Source organism: Pelecanus crispus, chromosome 7 (assembly GCF_030463565.1).
Source record: "Pelecanus crispus isolate bPelCri1 chromosome 7, bPelCri1.pri, whole genome shotgun sequence".
Classification (NCBI taxonomy): Eukaryota; Metazoa; Chordata; class Aves; order Pelecaniformes; family Pelecanidae; genus Pelecanus; species Pelecanus crispus.
Genome location: NC_134649.1, coordinates 751,255 through 773,152, shown reverse-complemented (window position 1 = coordinate 773,152; position 21,898 = coordinate 751,255). Strand labels below are relative to the sequence as shown.

General features: G+C 42.2%; 1 protein-coding gene across 1 annotated transcript; it reads right to left on the bottom strand.

Annotated features, from left to right (window-relative positions):
- Positions 1-1,106: 1,106 nt before the first annotated feature.
- On the bottom strand, positions 1,107-21,818 carry BLM (BLM RecQ like helicase). Its single transcript, XM_075713810.1, has 21 exons — positions 21,721-21,818; positions 20,882-21,600; positions 19,498-19,687; positions 18,911-19,032; positions 17,542-17,674; positions 15,775-16,508; positions 14,736-14,912; positions 14,210-14,328; positions 12,319-12,432; positions 11,460-11,558; positions 11,223-11,371; positions 10,267-10,373; positions 9,321-9,481; positions 8,626-8,821; positions 7,999-8,189; positions 7,005-7,152; positions 6,437-6,636; positions 5,466-5,658; positions 4,891-5,013; positions 3,399-3,606; positions 1,107-1,345 (listed from the first exon to the last, which is right to left on the bottom strand). The coding sequence occupies exons 1-21, from the start codon at positions 21,816-21,818 to the stop codon at positions 1,168-1,170; spliced, it is 4,359 nt and encodes a 1,452-aa protein (XP_075569925.1). The 3' UTR covers positions 1,107-1,167.
- Positions 21,819-21,898: the final 80 nt, after the last annotated feature.

Sequence of the window (21,898 nt, the reverse complement as noted above, 5' to 3'; positions counted from 1 at the left end):
ATGCCCACTAAACCATGTCCCCAAGTGCCACATCTGCCCGTTTGTTGAACCCCTCCAGGGATGGGGACTCCCCCACCTCTCTGGGCAGCCTGTTCCAGTGCTTGACCACTCTTTCTATGGACAAATTTTTCCTAATATCCAACCTAAACCTCCCCTGATGCAGCTTGAGGCCATCTCCTCTCATCCTATCGCTAACTACTTGGGAGCAGAGCCCGACCCCCCTCCCTGCCCCCTCCTGCCAGGAGCTGCAGAGCGATCAGGTCTCCCCTCAGCCTCCTCTTCTCCAGGCTGAACACCCCCAGCTCCCTCAGCCGCTCCCCACCAGCCCTGTGCTCCAGACCCTGCCCCAGCTCCGCTGCCCTTCTCTGGACACGCTCCAGCACCCCAATGTCCTCCTTGTGCCGAGGGGCCCAAAACCGGCCACAGCATTCAAGTTGCAGAGCATCCTCTGCACCAGGGAGGGAGCGGTGCGGCCTGGCCCTGCGCTGCCAGCCATTTCGGTGACCACGCGTGGAGAAATGCGTGTGTAAACCCCGCTGCCGAGGCAGCATTGCCTCCTGCAAGGCAGGAGAGTGGGAGGCGAGGGCAGCTCAAATGCCCTTCACCACGGCCATGAGAAGATCACAGCTTTTTTGAAGGAAAAAAGAAAAAATTAACAACTAAAAAAGCATTCCTGGGGCAGGGCTTGGCATTCCCAGGAGGCTCTCCAGCCCCAGTATCTGGGGAATACAATTAGAAAATATAATTAACACCTCTCAGTTTCAATCTCGGGTGAACATCCCCAGACCTACATTTGCAGAAGAGCAGCTCTGAAGCGCTTACGCAAGGAGCAAGGGAGAAGAACAGAGGCAGCCGCAGCTTTGAGATGCGCAGTTCCAGCACCCGCTTTTGATTTGTGGTCTCAAGCGTATCCCCGAGGTAGCTGTAAGGCAGGCTTACAGGGATTATTTTCACTAAAACAGTAGGGTTTCTAGAACCCAGCAAAACTCTGTTTATAGTAGAAAGCAAGGTCCAAATAAACTTATGAGTTTAAAACCATTTATTTAATGTGAGTTTTTGTACTTGACATATACAAGTCTCCGAAGTTTTAGCAAACGAAACAAAAATTTAACAAACAATGATTACAGCTTCAGGGCTTGCTTTTATACAGTATTTACATTTTCCTAGTTACAATATTGAATAGGAAGGCTGAAGGAATTGTCTGTTTTTGGGTTTCGGCGGTGCCATAATCCCCAGCTTCCCAGCAGCTCCTTGCGCAGCACTAACGCTGTACGATGCTGAGCTGTAGCTGGATGAAGCCTTTGAGCCAGGCGGCCTCTTGGTCCTTCTGTACTTGCTGTAACCACTGCAAAACGTAGAGAGAAGGTATGTGTCAAACATCTGCTTTGCCACAGTCCCTACACCCATGGTGTACTTACATATACACCACCATTAGATTTGCTAGAAGACTCTGCTTTCATTTTTAAAAAGCTGTTTGGTTGTTTTCTTTTTTTTTTTTTTTAATACACATGGCTGCAAAAATACCTTTGAAATGTAAATCAAGTGTAGCTGTTGCTCTGGCATTTGCCTAAGGGCAAGCAGCAGCCTGAAACAGGGACAGAGAATGCTGAACCAACCTGACTCCTATTAATCCAATTAGAATATCAACATTAAGTGACACTTCAGGGTCAACAGCATTTAATGACTAATATTTGAGTAGATGGGAAGGTGAAAAAGGTGGGAGTAAAACCTACTGAGCTGAGAACTGCTATTTGCTACAAAAAACAAAGACCAGAATGAGGAAAAACAGGGCAGAGAAGGCGACATCCTTGGAAAGACCAGACAGTGGCAGAAAGCAGTGAGCTTTAATAAGGTAGGCCATATTTTCTCTTTGATTATGAGTGCAACATTAAAGCAGTAAAATGTAAGTAGTTAATATACCAATAAAACCTAACAGTCTTTGAAGTTCAGGCATGACTCTTCAGGTGGGGATTTTACAGAATGTTTTGGAGAGCACGTCAGTACCGTTTAGAGCTACTCTTCCGAATGCCCTGAACTTCTCCCGGTGAAAGATAATGCAATTTCTATGACACAGACTGAACAAAACCCCATTCAAAGAATTATTTCAGAAATGCAAGATGGGGGTTGTTCGCATAACTGCTCTTTCGTACCTCGTGTTCTCTACCCCATGTACCGAGTGAGGTCAAGTGTCTAGGCTGAGGGATTAAGTGACCTGACCGTACCACAGTACCAGCAACTCTATTTTACTTCCTTTTTGTGCAAGGCAAGCGATGAGCACAGCAAACATTGAAAAGGCACGACTATAAAACCCAAATAAGAACTCGGTGCTCAAGTTTTCTAATGTCATTCCCCCCTGTTTTTAAAGAGGGTTCAGGGAGGGGAGAAGTTCTTCAGCCATTTCTCCTTTTTCATTCATTCCCTTTCAGCACTGATTAATCATCATGTTTTGAAGCACAGACCTTCAGCACAAACTGCTACTACTGGAGTTACCAGACTGATACCTACATGAACTGCTAAAATAAGGTCACAGGCTCAAAGGATGAGGCCCAGCCTGGCTCCTTCATCACCCTGTGATAGTTCGGTGGCGGATCTGCCCCGAAAGCTCAGGACCAGCCAGACTCCTGGATCCAAATGCTATGGTCTTGACGCAGGCGTTGCCTTGCACGGTACAATGGGAGTGGGAAGTTCTGAATTAACAAGGGACGGGGAACTGAAGTTCAAATATTCCATCAAATCTTTCAAGTTTCGAGCCGTCTTTATGTTTCCAAGCACAAAATCCAGTCAGCCTGCTAATAATGGTTATGGCAGCACACTGCCATTTACTGTCACTGCTTAGCTTGTGACAGTCAAGAGTGAGAAACCAAGGATGACTTAAATATCCATCCTCACCAGGAGCTTTTTAAACAGAAAATGCTAGAAAACCAAAGCAGAGCAGTTGTTGCCAGGTACCTGGGTAATTTTAATGCCATTCTTAAAGCCCATACAAAGCTTTTATGCAATGATCTACATACAGTAAAACTAAGTTAAGTGCTTAAACATGTTTCCTTTGTTAAATCCTTCAGTGATCAATATTGCTCACTGGATTAAGGAGATACAATGTGTAGGCAGTCAGTATAATCCCTATTTGAAGTATGAATATATTCATTTCTTCTTTAATCGCAAACTTAAAAAAACTTTAATACATTATTATAGTTTTGAGTTTGAAAACTGTTTCAGTAACCGTGACTTAACTTCAGAGTTAGCACTGAGTAAAGACATAGTCAATACACATATATAAAATTGTTGCTGTACCAATATTGTTATTTCAGGAAAATGCAGTAGGATAACAGTGCAATTTTGGGATCATCATCACGCTATTCTGGACAAAGAAAAGCTACAAATGACCACAAGCAACGTACCCTTTGGGATGAAACTGGTAGCTGCCACCATTACTTGTCTTTTTCCTCTTTGATTCTCTGAAGTTTGGCGGCCTTTTTCTTTTCTTTCTTTCGTTTGCATTATTGCAAAAATAGCTTGAGGTTGTAACTCCATCTTCTGCTTCTTCATCACTCTCAGGTGTGCCAGTGCTTCCCGTAGCTGTGTCCACACTTTGGCAGGCAGCATCTTCTACAGATAGACAGCGAGTTAAAACTAAGGCAATCAAGACATTGCCTGGGCCAGTCAGAACTGTCAGCCAGAACACACTGACTGTACCAAAACTTCTGTCCTTGCTGTTCAAAACCTCCTTTGCCGGGCCTTCATCCTGGTGATGCTCCAAGGCTCAGCTAAAGGTGTTGGTGTAAACCAGAACTGCCTTCTGTCCTTGCTTTGTCTCATGACATAAAAGAACACTGGCCAGTGCTATTTTCTCTAGCTTGGCTTCTTGTCTAAACTCTTTTGGTAACACTGAGCTTCCTGCCTTTACACTCTCTTCCCCGTGTCAGCTGGAAAGAGTTATGGAATATACCATAAATACTACAGTCAGATATGGCACTTGTTTTTAAAAACAGCATCAGGAGACACTGGAAGAGAGCCGAGAGCTCCTTCTCAGTCAGTCATGATCAAGAGGGACGTGATTCTTTGCACAGGCAGTAGAACACAATACTTGAAAAATCAGGTTTGTAGCCATGCATTTATTCACATTGCAGTGTATGAAACTACAACCTCCTTAAAAGCAAGCGTGAATCCCTTTAAAATTGCAGGCCCCAATGTCAAATCTGATAGCCAAGCTGTATTAAATATTCTAATTACAACATAGGCTACATGCTATGCTCATGTGAAACTACTGGATTTACTAGTCTCAGGGCTCAAATCTCCACTGAGCTGAACTTTGTATATAAGGTTAGAGCTTTGCAAAGGCATTGTAAATACTATGATTCTGACCTGATAGCTTTTTTTTTTTTTCCCCCACCTAGCTTTGAAAGTTCCTCACATTTGAGCAAGGGTTAGTCAGTGAAGACCTGAACTTGCTGACCTCAATTAGTATGAAAAATAAAAGGTAGTAGTTATTGATTATCTGCCAGGCTACAACGTTACCCCATACATAGTGGATGCAGGTGTGAAAATATGCAGGAGGTGCAAGACCTTTAACCTTAAGGTCAGAATTCTCATTATAACTAAGCATATTACATAAATCCCAATAACTAATAGCTTAGGAGCAGAGCAGCCTGCTTAGTTCTCATTTCCCTTTTTTACTCTCTTGGAAGTACACTGAACTTAATTAGTGAGAAGATAGCAAAGACCTTTGTATGTTCTGAAAGTGTGCAATTGCTCCCTTTTTGTAATTATTAAACTGCAAGAATTATTTATTTGTATTTAAAACAAGGTAACTTTTGAGTGAAACTTCTGACAGAGGGGGAGAGAAGGGTATTAAACAGGAAAGTACACATTCAGGTACAAAGTATACTAAACCTGGCATGGTCCATTCCGAGTACTTATCCATCACTTTAATTATTTCTGCACCGTATTTTTCCAGTTTGTCTTCTGTGACACCATCAATCTGCAGTAAGACCTCCACATCAGATGACAAGGTTTCTGTAACGTAACAAAGTCCCAATCAGACACATCAAACAGACTAACTCTTTTTAAAGAGAGATCATGGTATTCTGGAGAAAATTAATTCCTTTTAGTGCCACCCTACGCATGAAGTCCTTAGGAAGTAAGCCTTTATTCTAGCAGATTTGCTTCCAGTTGGTTGGCACAAAAGCGAGTCCAAAAGTTTTCTCTGAAAATGCTTCAGAGTTTGTTTTCCGGTATGATTACTTGGGTGGCTCTTGCACTTACCCAGCAGGACTGCTACAGCATAAACTGCAGCTCCGAACAATCTATGCTGTGTCAGCTACTTCCATAGGACTCGCTCAGTTACGTATACTTAAACCTGTTCTCACTAAATGTTAGAAACTGTAGATTTTCTGCCAGAAAAGGCTACAATCACACACGCAGTCTACTGCTGACAGGGGCTCCCAGTAACGAAAAACTGACATTACCTGCTATTTTCTTTAGCGTTGAAGTACTGAAAATGTTGAAGTAATGCACATCAAAGACTTTCCCAAGTGTTTTGCATGTGTCTGTAAGTTCCCCAAAGCACTTTTTAACCACCTCTTCCCGCTGTGACATTTTTGCCATGGAAGCCCTTTGCTTTCTGATGGCACTGGCATTTTCTGTTTCATGAAACTCCACCTGTTAAAATAAGCCAATCGATAACTTCTGTCAGGGGAGTTACTGCAGAGCCATCATTACAAGATTGATTGATAACACAGGAAAACATTGAAGGAAACCAAAAGTATTCTTTGATGGACCAAAAAAAGCTATTTACCCAGTATACACTTTTTTAAAAAAAAAAAAAAAAATTAAGAGGCTACTCAACAGCCCCTAAGTTTCTTCTACAAAGAACTGACACAGTATACACAACACAGGGAAAAAAATCCCTAGAACCCAATTTACATCTAGCTTTAAAGAGAGGTCGCTAGGTCTACTGCTGAGGGCTCATCTCTTCTCCAAACACAGCACTAATGCAGAGGAGACATTGCCTTAAGCAATTCTGGGACTGGTTCCATGACCTTCAAGTGCATTTTCCATCACAGCTCACCAATGACTAGAAAAAAATAGAGCAGAAATGCAGGAGAAGGTAGCGCTGTTCCTTCTTTTCTTCTTAGCTAGCTTTTTCTGTGTTGGTCATAACTTTCCTTTGTTGCCAAGGTGGAATCAGATGGATGGTGGGAGAAGAGAAAGACTTAATCCCCTCAAACTCACCTTTTGCCTCACAACGTTGTTATTAGAATACTGGACTAGAAGTCATGCTTGTGGGATTCTGTTCCCTGCGTCTGCTAAAGATTAGTTCCTGTACTTCAGCTGGTAGGCAAACTACGTTTAAACTATCCTAGGATATATGCTACATAAATTGTAGCACGTCTCTTATAACAATACATTAGAGAAAAAAAATTTAATTGTTACACACCTGTAGCGATCCATCTAGCACAGCCTGAGCTTTCTCTCCTAGAATTACATATGCTACCGCTTGGTCATTAGCTGTGATATACAAGTCTTCATCCAGAATCTTGTCCAAGACCAGTTTTCTAAACAGTCTTTCAACATTATGCCTTGAGTAGGCAGCTCCCTTCCCAAATATTCCAGACTGAATCTTCGCACTCTTTGTACCTGTGTGACAGAAATCACAGGATTAGCCTGCGATTAGAAAGCCTATATACATATACGTATACACAGACCTGCGGAAGATTACCAAGGGTATTCCATAGCCTATGCACATAAAAAAACCCCACATTTAAGCACCAGAAACTCCAAGCACCACCAGAAAACTAATATTATCACTATGGCAACCTAAAACGGATTGAAGTTTTAGTCTCATTTATTTTGGATCATTTACCACCACAAGATTCCTAGGAAGATGAATTTTGCAAAAATCTTCTTTTAAACCACTGCTGGTATGGCGCAGACCTCCCGATACTTAGTCAGGAATTTATGCACCAAGTCTATTTAGGTGTTGTTTCTGGAAGAACAGTACTTACCTAAGAAAATGTCTACCATCATATTCAATGTGTATCTTCCAGAACCTGTATTTCTCTTTGCATTTATTCGTCCCATTTGTCCACAATGCTCTCGTACAAATCTTATAATGCTCTTAACTTCATCTGTTACATTTCTTGATTTGTAATCCTATTAAAATAGACTCAATTAGGAAACAACGTTACACGGTTCTGTCCTAATGCAAGTTATTACTGACAACCTTGTTTTTCATTACTGAGCTTTTTCCAGTCATGAATTCATTTTGTTCCAAACAGAGAAATAGTGATTTTCTAGTCAGTACACCTACAGTGATACAATACAGTCACAGGAATTCTGGATTTGATAATACTCTGGAAAATGCAATAATACATACCAACTGATTGTATATAATCTCTACTGTGTTAGTTCTACAGAGTGAGCTGCAAGATTGCTGTGTGAATACTGGTAATCACGGTAAATCATTTGGAAAGCCTTCCCATAATTATTCTGCTGCCACGCACTAGAACTTACACTTCCAATATGCATTAAAATGAGAAGACTGGACTGAATATGCATTATTCTAGTAAAATTTTGTTACAATCACAGCTATGTAAGGTAATGCTTCAAACACGGGACCGAGAAGCAATGCCATCAGGTCTAAAACACCAGAATAGGCAGTTGAAGGGATTTTCCCATAGCCATTCCAGTGGATCTTATATTAGCTCCTGCCTCCTCTAAGCACTGTAGCCAAGAAAATCGACACTAAGGAACATCCTTACACCTCACCAGTCCTCTTCTGACAGAAATAGGAGCACCATCCATAAGTCCATGGATAGTCTGTGTAATTCTACTCTAGGTTAAACCCTGGAAATAATTCAAAGCATCTAGCATCACAAAAATACAAAGACATCTCCTTCGTTTTCCCCATTTGCCTTCCCAAATATCACGTAACCATTTCTGAATGCAGCTAAATGCAAAAATCAGTTTAACACTATAAATAAGAGCTATGATTTTTACCTTATTTCTACTGCAGTTATCGCAAATTACTTCTGGGTGATCTTTACAGAAGGTGGGATTAAAATTAGTTTCCCCGAAATAGGCCAAAAGCTGAATTCTCCGGCAATCAACTACATTCTCACAGTAGTGAACCATACTGTACAGGTTGTTAAAGTGGGTCTGTCTTGTGTGACTGTTTCCATCTTTCTCCACTGAAATGCAATACATTCAATTGTATTTGTTAAATCTGCACCTCTGCATTTTTATATATTACCAGATAGACAAAACACCGTATTCTTTTTTGCTTAAAAAACAAGATGAGTAGATTAGTACAGAACTAACCTAGGACAGATTTTACCTCTAAAGTTTCAAAGACTGGAGAAGGGAAATAAGACTAGAATGGCAAGAATCAAGAGATGGATATGTATGAAGCAAAACCTTTTTGACTGAAGTTCAGTACAAGTAACAAAAATCTTTCATTACAGAAAACCATTCAGGTAAAGATGCAGAGTTCTCCCATCTTTTGCAACACCATACTGTATACGGCATTCTAAATGAAAAAATAACACAGCCTAGATGAAACAGAGACCAGTGACTAAGTGACTTCTTTAGTACTGTCTGCATTAAGTTACAAACATGAGAACTCACTCAGTATTAGCCTTCTAAGCCTGGTTACGTCGCTGTAGCTGTAGAAGAGCAGGCAGTGAGACATTTCACCATCTCGTCCAGCTCTGCCAGATTCTTGATAGTAACCTTCTATAGATTTAGGAAGAGAAGCATGGATAACATAGCGTACGTCAGGTTTATCAATTCCCATTCCAAAGGCAATTGTTGCACATATAACCTAGGAAGGAAACAGTAATTTGTTACATAGAGTTATGAAAGTTATTCATGCAGCACTCTGCACCGAAAATAGACAGGTGATCAGGATTACGACACTGGGCAGAACCTAGAATTTCAATTGTAACACTGCAAGACGAGTACAAAATAGCAAAACCACCTCTCCTTTCAGAAAAGCTATTCCAGACAAAGGGAAAACCCCAAATTTGAGTCTCAATATACAATTCAGCAGCGTGCCTAGAGCTGCTTCAGAAGTCTTGTACTGCTCAGTTCCTTCCTCCTGGAGGACCATACCTCGGTGCAGCGCTGCAGTCTTTGATTTGTACCACTCCCAATAAAAAGATGGCTAATGTGTTTCGGCAGATCTGTTCGGATCAGTTACTTAATACTGCATCCGATTTGGCAATAACGTTACAAAACTTCACTTCTATTTACTAGGCCAAGAGGGAGAAAAATACTCTAAATTCTATTCACTTGTTTCCCTCCAGTTGCTCTTCTTTTACCTGGCATCCTTCTTGATTAATCCACTTCTTTTGTACGAGATCTCTGTTGGAGTCAGTGAGGCCAGCATGATAGGCAAGTGCAGCAAGACCTTCCTTCTGCAGAATAGCCGCTGTCGTGTCACATTCATGACGTGAAAGGCAATAAATTATTCCAGAGTCATCTGCAAATATACATATAAAAAAAAAGATTTGTGCTACAATACAGCTTTATTCCCTTTCACTTGCTTAACAGTCATACCTGTCAAGCAAATACATTTATTCCAACAGGGAGAGGTTGGTAAGTGTAATGCAATAACTGCTTAATAATAAAGAAAAGTAATTTTATTAATATAAAATGTTTTTGTTGCTTTCTCCTCACCCAATTTCCTGGGTTTTTTTTGGTCAGGTGGAATCAAGAAAAGTTTTCCTGCTCAGTACTGTGCAATCTTAGGATTTAAAATACATGAATAAAGAACTACATAAATCGAGAGCTAGAGCGGTTTGGTTAATGATATACTAGGTTACAGCACTAGAGAAGCTATGAGGGGAGCTGCAGGACTCCAAAAGAGAGCCTAGAAAGATAGGAATCTCTGAAGATATCTTCAAGGGGAACCACAGATAAGCAGCCAACAGAATTAAACAATTAAAACAGTATGAACGTTAGATGACCTTTATACTCTGAAGACACGATGTTAAGAGGTCTGGCAACCTCCAGAAAGATTACTCAAGAGCATTACCGTAATTTACTTTTCCATCTTAACTTGAATTCATAACTTCAGGATGCCCATAAATCTGATTCTTTTTATCAATATCATCATTTTGTCCCCAACTTGTTTCTCTTGTAAATACATTGTCGCTTACAGAAAGGCACAAGTTTGGGGCTTTTACAGTATTACAAAAGCTTTTCCTGCCTTAAAAAGTAGTTCATAAAAATGCATGCAAGCGCACCATGCTGTTCAGTACTCACGTGGATGGTATTTTTTAATCCATTCCAAGCAATCCATTGCCACCTTCTTCGGCTTCTTGGGCAATACATCATATTTCAAGTTATGCCTGTTGAAGCTCATTGTAAACCTAAAACAGGACAGTTCGTGGGTGCTCATCAGCTTTACGGGTGCAGTAATCCTTTCAGCAAGCTAGGCATTGACCGGAATGTACCAATTCAACTAACTACTGCTCGTTCTGCATTATCTGCAAAGGAATTATTGTTCCACTACACCCACAGAGATTCATGTCACCCATACTTTGGCTCTAAAATTCCTGCATTTTTCCTGTGTCTGTGAAAAAAAACAAAGCTACGTGGCACTATGTAGAAGGAAGAAATGCCTGTAAACCAAAAACGCACACAGGGATTTGCCCTGACTTCACTTTCCTTTTGAATACCAGCATCCACATTCAACCGATCAAACCCGCAAAAAATACAGTGTCACCTCCCTCCTTCTACCCTAAAATACCTTTCTAAAATAAGAAATTCAACAAAACAGGATGCTTTGTTTTTCCATCATGGACAATGAAAACACTACAATATAATCCAGGCCCAATGGTACCTCATTATCTATGTTACTGCCGGTGCTCATTAAAAAATGCTTCCAGCTTTTGCAGTTTTCCAGCATTCTCATGAAAAGCACCCTAAAATACAACTTGCACGTTTTGTCAGTGACAGAGAAAGTTTTGTGATGTTATTTTCTATTAAACAGCTTCCTTAATCATGCAAGGAAGAGTTTGGTAAGTTGTTTTTATTTCTTACTTTAATATTTTGTGTATAACTCACATTAAATTCCATGCATACATTCTCATTTAATCAGATACAGCTACATCAGTATTTCAGATGGACCTGCAATGCTTTTCTTACTTTACTAAGTTTTCCACTCAAAATTTCTGCAGCAGAAACAAACTGTTTCAGGAAACTGCTGAGCAACTTACACTTGTGGTCTTAGCATCTCAAGCTGATTCTGAATATCCTTCTGTACTCTGGGGTTAGCAGTGGCAGTCAGAGCCATCATAGGAACAGAGCAAAACTTCTTGCGGAGCATATTCAGTCGTTTGTAGTCTGGTCGAAAATCGTGACCCCACTAGTTTAAAAACAGAATTTAAGCATAACTGAGAAAGATGCTCCAACTCGGCCTTTTGCCATTTTGAAAAACAAATCGAGGTTTTTACCTGGCTGACACAGTGGGCCTCGTCAATGACAAAACGCGCTAGGAGTTTCCTGTCATAGAGGTTTTCCAGGGCTGACATCAGTCGGCTGCTTGCACAAACCTAGGTACACATCCACCAGCGGCATTAGAAAGCAAACTAACAGCAAAGTGTCACCCTACCTGACTGAGAATACAGAAACAATTGTTCTGTACAGCAAAGTTAATCTTGACTGCACAGATAAAGCTTGAAGGCATAAAGAAGATGGCAATCGGCTTCATTTTAATTGGCAACGAAGCAGCTGGTGTGGGATTACGGCAAGGTTCTAGGATCATCTATCCAGAAGTCCTACAATCTGAGTAAATTTAAATGACATGTCACGAAAGAGAGGGAAAGACAATGCTGAAGAAAGAAACGTAATCAGCACACTACGAAGTCCCCTCTTAGAAAGCTCTTGTGGAATAATACAATTTTTAAAGGCAGCATGTAATTAAGTACAAGGCAATCTTTTGACAATCACCTATTACCTTGACAGTTACATATTTTTCCCTGTATTATCCTATTCATAGTAGTCTAGATTTTAATAGCTACTTGACAGCAATTAGCCACTAATATGTAGCAAGATATATTGAAATGGATGGGCATGGGGGTTTTGTTTTAAGTATTTAAATTGTACAGACACACTCAGTTCTCATTCTTGGTTAACTACTGATTGAAATTAGTTAGACTCTGTACAGACTCTTACTGAATTATCTCAAAAATATTTAACAATTTTTTTTTTGCCCCAGAAGCCTACTCTGAATTCAGTGTTTCCCCTTTAATACTTCATAGTAATCCACCTCTTGTTGCCTCCATGATTTTACAATTCAAATTAAATACAAACCTTCTCAGGGGTAACATACAGAAGCTTTATTACAGGATCTTTTTTTGACAATTGCATATATATTTTTGAAGCATCAGCATCTGTTCTATCACCAGTCAGATATGTTGCAGCAATCTATATTTAAAAGAACATATTAAAACTTAATATGCACAAAACAGAAGCATCTCCAAATACAGTCCTACATCTAGTTATAAACCAGATTAAAAAGTATATGCATTTACCGTCCTCAGCAAATATAACATTTTCAATGCTTCTTTGTGTAATTATAGATAACATTTGAACCCCCACCGTACTGTAGACATCGCTTAATTTTTCCAATGATAAAACCAAAAGACTATAAGCCAAATTCTATTCTTCTGCTCCCCATTCTACCAACAGACCAATAGCTGACTCAGGGGATTTGTCTGTCTTTGAACTCTCTTTCCAGTAAAGAAAACAGATGTGACATTTCTTTATTGCGCAATACGCTGTAAGTTTGAGATTGAATTCGGAAAACAGAAAATTTGTTTCTTATCTCAAGATCTCCAAGAAGCACAAAAACATGCTAACACCCTCAATAACAGCGCCCACAAACATAGAACAGCACTGCATCAGAGAGACTGAACACAACTCGGAGCAGCAATTTAATATTAAATTTGAAAGTATAACTTACTGTCCATGCTGAATAGTAACAAAGGAATTAGCTCCTAAGGACAAAAGCGATGTAAGAATAGGTGACACCACCAGAGCCAATTCTGCTTGCTTGTCTCCTCTTCCTCTCACAAGAGGCAGCCGCAGCTCTGCAGAGGGAATTCCTTCCGCAGCTACAAGTCCCCAGGAGTCACAGAGCGAGTCTAACTGGCTTTTACAGCCACGGCACCCCACAACGCAGGAAGGAGCAAAGAGCGTGGCCAAAGCGTAGCGCTGTGCAATAGTCACTAAGCAGCGGACAGCCACTCGAGGGCTGTGTCTAGTCAGACTATCAAAAACCGTACTCGATGAGAGAAGGATTTGTCTGAGCTTCAAAACCCTCCATCATGGGGAGAATCTTTTTAGCAAGGCCTGTTGTGACAGGACAAGGAGTAATGGATTTAAACTAAAGAATAGATTTAGACTAGACATAAGAAAGAAATGTTTTACACTGAGGGTGGTGAGGCACTGGCACAGGTTGCCCAGAGAGGCGGTGGAGGCCCCATCCCTGGAAACATCCCAGGCCAGGCTGGACGGGGCTCCGAGCACCCTGCTCTGGTTAAAGCTGTCCCTGGCACTGCAGGGGCTGGGCTGGGTGGGCTCTAAAGGTCCCTTCCCACCCAAAGCATTCCATGGTTCTATGATCATAATCGCTTTTGTCTCACGCCCCAAAAGATCTCTGTATTTTTACCCTAAAACATGTTATCTGCCTTTGTTTCCCTGATCTCTCAATAATACACTAAGGATGAAAAAGACACTTCACTGAGGCAAAAGCAGTTCATAAGTGATCAGACTTAGTAACGCACATCTTGTGCACGTGCCTTTCTTTCCTCTGTGTACTCCTTTTCCAGAAATGCTTAGCGTCACCAGAACCCTCCTAGCTCAGGAATTGTTAGTGCTTATTTCTGCTACAAAGCCAGGCTGCTCCTATTTAGGCGCCTAAATACAACTCTCAGAATCTAAGAATCAGGCGTCTGTACTTGAAAACTAAGCTCCAATAACAAATACACACAAGCATCAATAAATTTAGCGGTTAGACTGCCAAGATACTCTAGTTCATCTAACTTAGCTCTTTCTAGACAACTTAGCGTGCCCTTTCTAGTTTCCATCTAATCAAATTCTGCAGCTTGTATTTGAGACATGTAGGATTTACTGTGGAATTTCAGATTTCTAATTCACTTATCTGCAGTTAAACTAAATAAAGCGAGCTGTTTGAACTTACATCTAAAGTCTTCAGTTTCTGAACCTGATCTATTATCAGCGACCTCAGTGGAGAGATAACAATAGTGACTCCAGCAGAGACACACGCTGGTAACTGGTAGCACAAGCTTTTACCACCACCTGTAAGGATTAAGCAGAACACAACAAATGTTAGATACCGAGAGGAAAGGGAGACAGTGTGGAGAAGGAGCCAAAGAGGGGAGACCTATTTCTTACTTCCCATTTTACAAGCACTTTCAGAAACAATTAATTTTCCCCAATGACTGCCTTCAATATGATACCTGTAGGATAAGGAGAGCTACCGTGTGAAATATTATGGAAGGCAGAAATTCAATCGCCTCACTCAAAATACCACAGGGCGTACAAAATCCCAGAAATCCCGCAGCCACAGAATTCAAGCAGCACAATTTATCGCCGCCTCCTCAAAGGCACAGAGGAGGAGAAAAGTTTGTCACAGGCCTTGCAAAAGGGTCTTTATTTCTCAAGCGTGTGCCAGGCCTCAAAAGCCTGCAGCTGGAGACACATACCAGTGGGCATTAAGATGAAACAATCTTCACCCAGAAGAGCAGCATTGATGGCCTCCAGCTGGTTTGTCCGAAAGTAGTGCAAACCAAACTTTTTGTGAAATATATTCATCATTTCTTCAGAATGGGAAAATTTCATACCCCTGAAACGTTCTAGTGCAGGGTTATTCACCGGCGGATCTAGGAGACAAAGAAAATGTACTTACAATAAGTTACAATGTCAAGTTGCGCTATCCCTCGTGCAGCGTGGAACTGCTTTGCTGTAACAGATGGCTTAGCCACCACTTCAACCCTTTAAAGCTTTTAAACTCAAATCATGACTTACAAAAAAAAAAAAAAAAAATTGCATTCATGTAGAATTTAAGACCAGCTAAAGCGTGAATTTTGATTACATGCAAATCTCTGGAAACAAGCTTCTTACCCGTGACTGTATAAAACGCCTAGTCTTACATTGACAAACTTCATCTCTGTCACAAATTTTTTTTTAAATAAAATAAATAGCTATGCACAGGCTCCCTGTTTGTGGGCACCGAACAGCAGGTGCTGGCTGAACCAGCAACAGAGAAGCTGATGAAACGGGTTAACATTTTCACCTCCCCTTTTACCAACCCGTTCCTACAGTAACTGCAAATTATACTAGCCCACCCCGTGCCCCAGAGGGATTAGGTTTGCTTCAACAAGTGCCCATTTTTGAACATTTTGCATAAACAGCTAAAACTGTTGTACAGCTTTGAATTAACAGCTGCAGAATCATTATTTAATTAAAACACAGAAACAGCCTAGTTTCCAATTCTTAGCAGCTTCATCTTCCCAGCAGCCTGCAACCTGCATGGCAAATAAATATTCAAGAAGCTTGGCATCACTTGGAGAAAAAAAACCAAACGAAACAGAAGATGACTTTGCAAAGAGAAACCAAAAGAAATTTCCACAGAAGCAAAAGGCATCAATGTAATCCACAGTAAGTTACTTGGCCTTAGGTTTAAAAATAAGTAAATAAAAATTTTAAAAGGGAAAGACAGTAATTCTAATGAGCGTAATTTACCCGAACAGTTCTTTGCTGCCATCAAAAAGCTTGATTTCGGCGCAGCAGGGTTTGATAGAGCAGCAGATCCTTTGGCTCTGGACATTATCTTTGACAACAGCGATTTGGCAGGTGGCCCTTCCCCAACGGGCTGATGCAAAGGCGTGGACGGAGTCTCAGGTGCCGAAACATTCACCGAATTCTCCCAGCCCTCATCAAAATCATCGATATCAAAGTGATCAAGGTCAAAGCCTGTATCGTTTGTACCCAAGCTGCCTTCTGCAGGCGCTTTGCTCTGACCTTTCAGAGCCGTGCTTGTAAGAGGCCTCTCCAGCAGACGACCGTTTCCACCGATTCTCACCCCTGGTTTTTCACACCAGCTGCCGTCGAAGGACACCTCGGAACGGAGGCTGCAGCACGCTCCATCTTTGCCATTCACACTGGAAGAAGACAGCACTGCAGTTTCTGAGCAGGTGATCTCCTCAATACTTTGCTTTGAAGCATAAGAGGTATCCAAGGTTTGATTTTTTTTGGTAGAAAAATTGCTTGAATTCACATTCCCAGAAAGCGTAGACGGGAGGTTTGTGGGTTTTGGTGAGTTTCTGTCAGAACTGAAGCTCCGGTTCGGGCCAGAACACAGAGCAGTACCGGGACGTGCAAGAGGGTCCTGCTCCACACACGCCTTCCCGTTTCTAGGAGAAGTGGTGTTTGTGCTCCTTCTGTTCAAAGTAACAGCATTAGCTAGCAATTTTCTCCTGGGAGAGGTGGCAAGGGAACAAAGAGGGAAAAAAATATTTAGTCACAAGCAGTGATTTATCAAGTTCTACAACATCCATTAAACAGTTTTGTCTCTCTCCTACTAAAAATATTAACGTATGACGATTGCACCGTATTCTATGTCACTGTATTTTAAAAGTATTTCAAACAAATCTAGGGAAGAGAGAATAATACCAGAACTCAGTTGAACAAAATAATTACAAAATTACTACATCCTCTCTGCACACGTAAAAGAATTCCTAGTAGCAAGGAACTGATCTAGGCAAGGTAGAGCACTAAAAAAAAAAAAAAAAAATAAAATCCTTAGAGGCACAAAATTGAAGTTAAAAAAGTAAGAATATGCTTCAACCGAATTATGTTTTTATGTACTTTCTAAAGACTATGTCTGACTACAGTAATAAGAGGAAATAAGATAAATTTGGTTTACTGAGAATGTTCAGAGAAAGCACATAGTCCCAGTCCAGTAAAAAAAAAAACCAAACAAAATCCCAAATCTCAATACTTTGTCTATGTACTGTGTCATGAGATCATGCAGAAGCTTCTTTAACAGAAGCAGATTGCAGTAGCAATAATCAGACTGAAAGACGACAAGTACATGGATATTAGAAGTCATAATCACTGTGGTCAGTGATAGCAAGTCTCACAGAGGGGATACTGAATTAATGCCTTCAGTTACAAGAAATCAGGATGGCACCCAGCAGGTTACATCACATCACCCTGCTGCTTTGGAAGCATCTGGTGCTAGTCACCTTCCAGAGAAGAGATACAGGACTGCCTGTGCCCCAGGCTGAACATGGAACTGGATTCTTTGTTCTGGCAGAACACCGGGGTCGTTAATACTTTCAGCAGTTTTGGGGATTTTTTTTTTTTTTCCCTTCATTCGGTCAGTAATTTTAAGCTTTAAAAAAAAATCCTCCCGTATCATCTTTCCAGTGTGATGGGGACACCTGCAGGCACGACACCGCTTCACACAGAGCATGGAAACGCAGAAGGCTGCTGATGAAAGCCTACCTGAGACCTCTCTGCAGGAGAAGCTCTTTTGCACATGACAGACACTCAAGCTCATGAAGCGGAATGGCATCTACCAGCTTACAGATATCATCCATGACGGCGTAGAGCTGCTGTTCCATATGCAAGCCCTTATCTGTTAGACAGAGTGTATTTTAGCATACAGTAACACTAAATTTTATTAGAATATATAACAAGATGGTATCACTCTCTCAAAAGACAGTAAACTGCAATAAGTCTAAAGATTTTACTTTCAATATATTTTTGAAAAGTCCATTCACATAAACTGTTTCTGTGTGCACGAACTCAGCTAGTCTGCGTATTTTTGCCCTTGCCTTTTAATTATCCATCTCTATATACTCTCCAAAGCTCGCCACAGTTCTATCAAACTTATTTCCAAAAATACTCAAGTTTACATGTTTTGCTTATCTCAAATTACCCCTCCCCAAACACACTAATACTCATTTTATCAAAATATTACAGTGCAATCCTAGTCTAGAAAGTACCGTAGAAAACCTCCCACACGTGAAAGACAGCATTTGTCACTGCAGGAGCTTGCCTTCCAAATTTAATACCACTGCAAACCATGTGGATTTTGCCAGTAAACCGCACCGGACCTCAAACTGCTGCTACCAGGGGTGCGATCCCTCAGGAAATTCTGGCGTCTGCTGCACTGCCTAGCTCTGAATTACCCGGTGGTCAGAAGGACACCTCTTGCAACAAGCTAAAGGTCCAATTGACCAGAAGTCTGCTATAGGAACACCAAAGCACGATCAGATGGAGCTCGACTACATTGATTTCCAGAACAGCATCGTTAAGACATAGATGTAAAAACACTGCTCTGGGCATTTATAAACACAAAACTTCAAACGATGCTGTAGAACAGCACCATAAACTACATCTTTCTATCTCGAGAGGAAAGACCTGCAGCCTTAAAACCAGGTTGTGCCACACCTATACTTAGTAACTTTTCATTCTGCAAGTGAAACTCGGAAACATTTTAGCTCAGTAGTTCCCAAAGCCAACATCCATGGGAATCAAATGGAAGCACTGACACAGCTCCCGCTTACAGCAATGCGTCTTTGTGCTGTAGCTGACTTTGGGAACAATTTGGTCAACCTGTGCTTTTAAGTTGTGAAAAGGAGTTCTGTGCGGTACCCCAGACTGGTACTGACAAACCTGGAATCGGGGTCAGACAACACCCCTGAGCCTACACAACATCTGAAAATCCCCTACGAGACTCAGGCCCCTGCTGCCTTGTCCACACCAGTCACTGTCAGTTAACGATCTCGGATTACGTGGGATACGCAGAACGAGAAGTTGCAAAACCTTCCCCAAAATCTAAGGCATAAAATTTCAACGTTTCGTGTACCTGCATCCTCCGCACAGGGATTGCTTTCAGCAACAGGCTGCATTGTGGCAACCTGCCCAGGCTTGGACTCGATGCTGCTAGCTGTGGATCTTACACCAGCTGGAGATTCTTTAAAAATATTACTAATATTAAAAGAAAAAGTCATTAAAATACGGATATCTGTAAATCAATGCATTTCCATACGAGAAGTTTATCTTTTAGAATAACAGCATTTAAGATGTGTGTAAAAGAGAAACAAATTTTTGAAAACCCAGATAAAAAAAAACAGGTAGCTGAGCAGTTTGTCACTCATCCTATGTGTCAACATGTAGAGACTCGTTTCAATGATTTATTTTCCTCCCACTACAAAAGGAAAAATAACTCTGCTTTTTCTGAAGCAAAAGCCACTTTAAACATGGGCCATAAATCAAAAAGTATTTCATAAAACATTAACAGCAGCTGTCAACTGCTAACCTGCCAAGCAACAAGCAGACACAACCAACTCGATCTGTGACTTTTTAACAAGCACTAGTGTCATGTCTTTTTTGGTACTTCTTAAAATCATCCTAAAGACAGACAGACAGTTTTATCAACGAATTTTGTTTTACCTAATGCTTTTTACAGAAGGCGAGAAGGAAGGCAGCGCTTCTTCAGGGGAGGGTGGAACGACATCTAAATAATCATCCTCTTCAAGCTCAGTGCCTGCCAACAGCTCCATGTCAGCCTCATCCAGTGCTGGGGGGCTGTTTTTCCCATCGCTGCTTGGCTTCTGGCTCTCGCCACTTTTATCATTAGCAGCTGGAAGAGAAGTGTATTAATACTGTTGGGTAACACTAAACTCATTCTGGTATAAACAAAAATGCAACTGAATAGAGGGGAAAAAAATTAATAGCCAGATTTCAAAAGACTCGTTTAATACAGTTTCTGACTTTTAAAGGACAAAAAAAAAAAAAAAATTATTACTACTCTCTTTTTCTCCCCTATTAAAAACAGACAAAACCCCCAAAAACCCTCTTTTAAGTGGAAAACTTATATAGCTTGCCTACAGTTACCTTCCCCTGTCAGAAGAGAAAAAAATAGCTTCTTCAAACTTAAGAGGTATATTTTCCTTCAGGAGATTTTATAGAAAACTATCATCATATTAAACACTAGCTTAGAAAGAGTGTAGACTCATCAGCTAGCATAGTCCCCATACCAGAATTAGAAGGTCAGTTTACATGTATAGTGCCTTATATGACAAATCCCACTAAGAAAGGCCAGTATCATTAATCTATTAAAATTCATCTCACAGAAAGAGGGGGAAAAGTAACAAAATATTCTTAAGAAGAAAAATACAGTTCACAAATCCTTTTGCCATTTAATGTAGCGGCAGCACCACAGAACACTGTTCAGTATTATTCAGTTGCCCAAGCATATTAATTTCACAATTAAAGATGAAGAGTTTCAAAACGTGACAGGTAAGGCACATAAAATAGAGAAGCTAAGAAGAATCCAGAGCTGCCAAGGAAGCACTGTGACTGATGGCCATGAACTTCTTGGTCATAATCGAGGGTTTGAGTTTTTCTGGTTTGTTTTTTGTTTTGCTTTAAAGTGAGAGAGACCTCTCTTTCTGGTTTATATTTCTTATCATTACATTTAGGCATAAGATGATTTTATGTCTCTTTTATATTAATTTTAAAAGTGCTTTTTTTTTTTTTCCTACAACATCCCTATAGATTATTGCTCTTCATTTCTGGAATACCACATGGGAATTCTTGCAACTCCAATACTACCACACAACCAGCTGCTACTTCTGCCACAGAGACAACGCTGCACTATTTACAACCCCGCACTTCCATCAGCTGCGGTTACCCAAATAAAATCCACGTACGCACGACTGCTTGTCAGGTACGAGCACGCAGCTCCCCCCGATTTCTGAAAAATCAAGTCCTCTGCGTGCAAACAGGAACGTATTTTCCTCTAGCTCACCGGCACTTTGAAATAAATTGTTACCTGGCTGAGCCTCTTCCCTGTCATCATCCAAAATCACGTCAGCAGATAAATTCTCCCAAAGGCCCTCGCCCGCAGCCTTGTTACTGCCGCAGGGAGCTGAATCCTCAAGGCAGATCAGCGACTGCTGCGACGAGGCTTGCTGTTCAGCCTCTGGAGCGGGCTCCCCGCGCTCCGAAGCGCCGCGGCTGCGAGGCCCCGTGCCGTCGCCCGCGGTCCCGGGAGAGGCAGGCGGCTCATCGGGGCGGGGGGCTGACCTTTGGGAGGCCTTGCCGGCGGCCCGCTGCCCTTTTGGGGACAGGACCGGCGGTCTGCAATACTTCTTTTTGAGCCCTGACAAATCAAAGTCGTCAATGTCATCCCACTCGTCTTCTATGGTGATGACGGGGCCGGCGGCGGGCCCGGGCCCAGCCTCCCGGGCGGGAGCACCACGCAGCCCCTCGGTCACGCTCCTCTTTCCAGAGCCCGCGGAGTCTTTTGACGCCTCCGGAGAGCTGGCGAGCGGCGGGCTCACGCCGACTGGCTCGAGGCCGCGTCCACTGGACGCCACTGGGAAGAAGTCGTGGATTTGTGTTTTCTTGTCCTTGGCGGCCGGGAGGGACGAGGCGAGCGCGGCCAGGGAGGTGTTAACGTCTTTGTCCCTTAACGCAGAGGCGGCGGAGAGGCCCCGGGGCTCCCTGGCCAGGCCACCGGCCGGAGAGGTCTTCTTGAAGGTGAAGCCCCTGGAAAGAGACGAAGCCCCCCCCCGCCATTAGCGTCCCGGCCGCCTCCCGCGCCCCCGAAGCTGGCTGCAGAGGTAAAGCTCTGCCCGCCCCGCCCAGCCGAGGCCCCGCGGTACTCACGCCGGCCGGTGCCGCGGCGGGGGCGGCTTGCTGAGGGCACCGCGGGCCGAGTGGAGCCGCAGCTGCTCCCGCAGGTTGTTCAGCGGCACGGCCGCCATGGCGGCGCGGCACCGGGGCGGGGCGGGGCCGCCCCGCCGGCAGGGGGCGCCCTCCGCGCTGCGGGGGCCGAGCTCACCGC

What these genes read in the sequence shown, in the direction of transcription:
- BLM (XM_075713810.1), bottom strand. Translation starts at nt 21,818, where the DNA reads ATGGCGGCCGTGCCGCTGAACAACCTGCGGGAGCAGCTGCGGCTCCAC. An exon ending in AACGCTAAAGAAAATAGCAG is followed by an intron (nt 5,014 to 5,465) that starts GTAATGTCAGTT and finishes GTTACGTTACAG; the next exon opens with AAACCTTGTCATCTGATGTG. An exon ending in TACCAGTTTCATCCCAAAGG is followed by an intron (nt 1,346 to 3,398) that starts GTACGTTGCTTG and finishes TACGTTTTGCAG; the next exon opens with TGGTTACAGCAAGTACAGAA.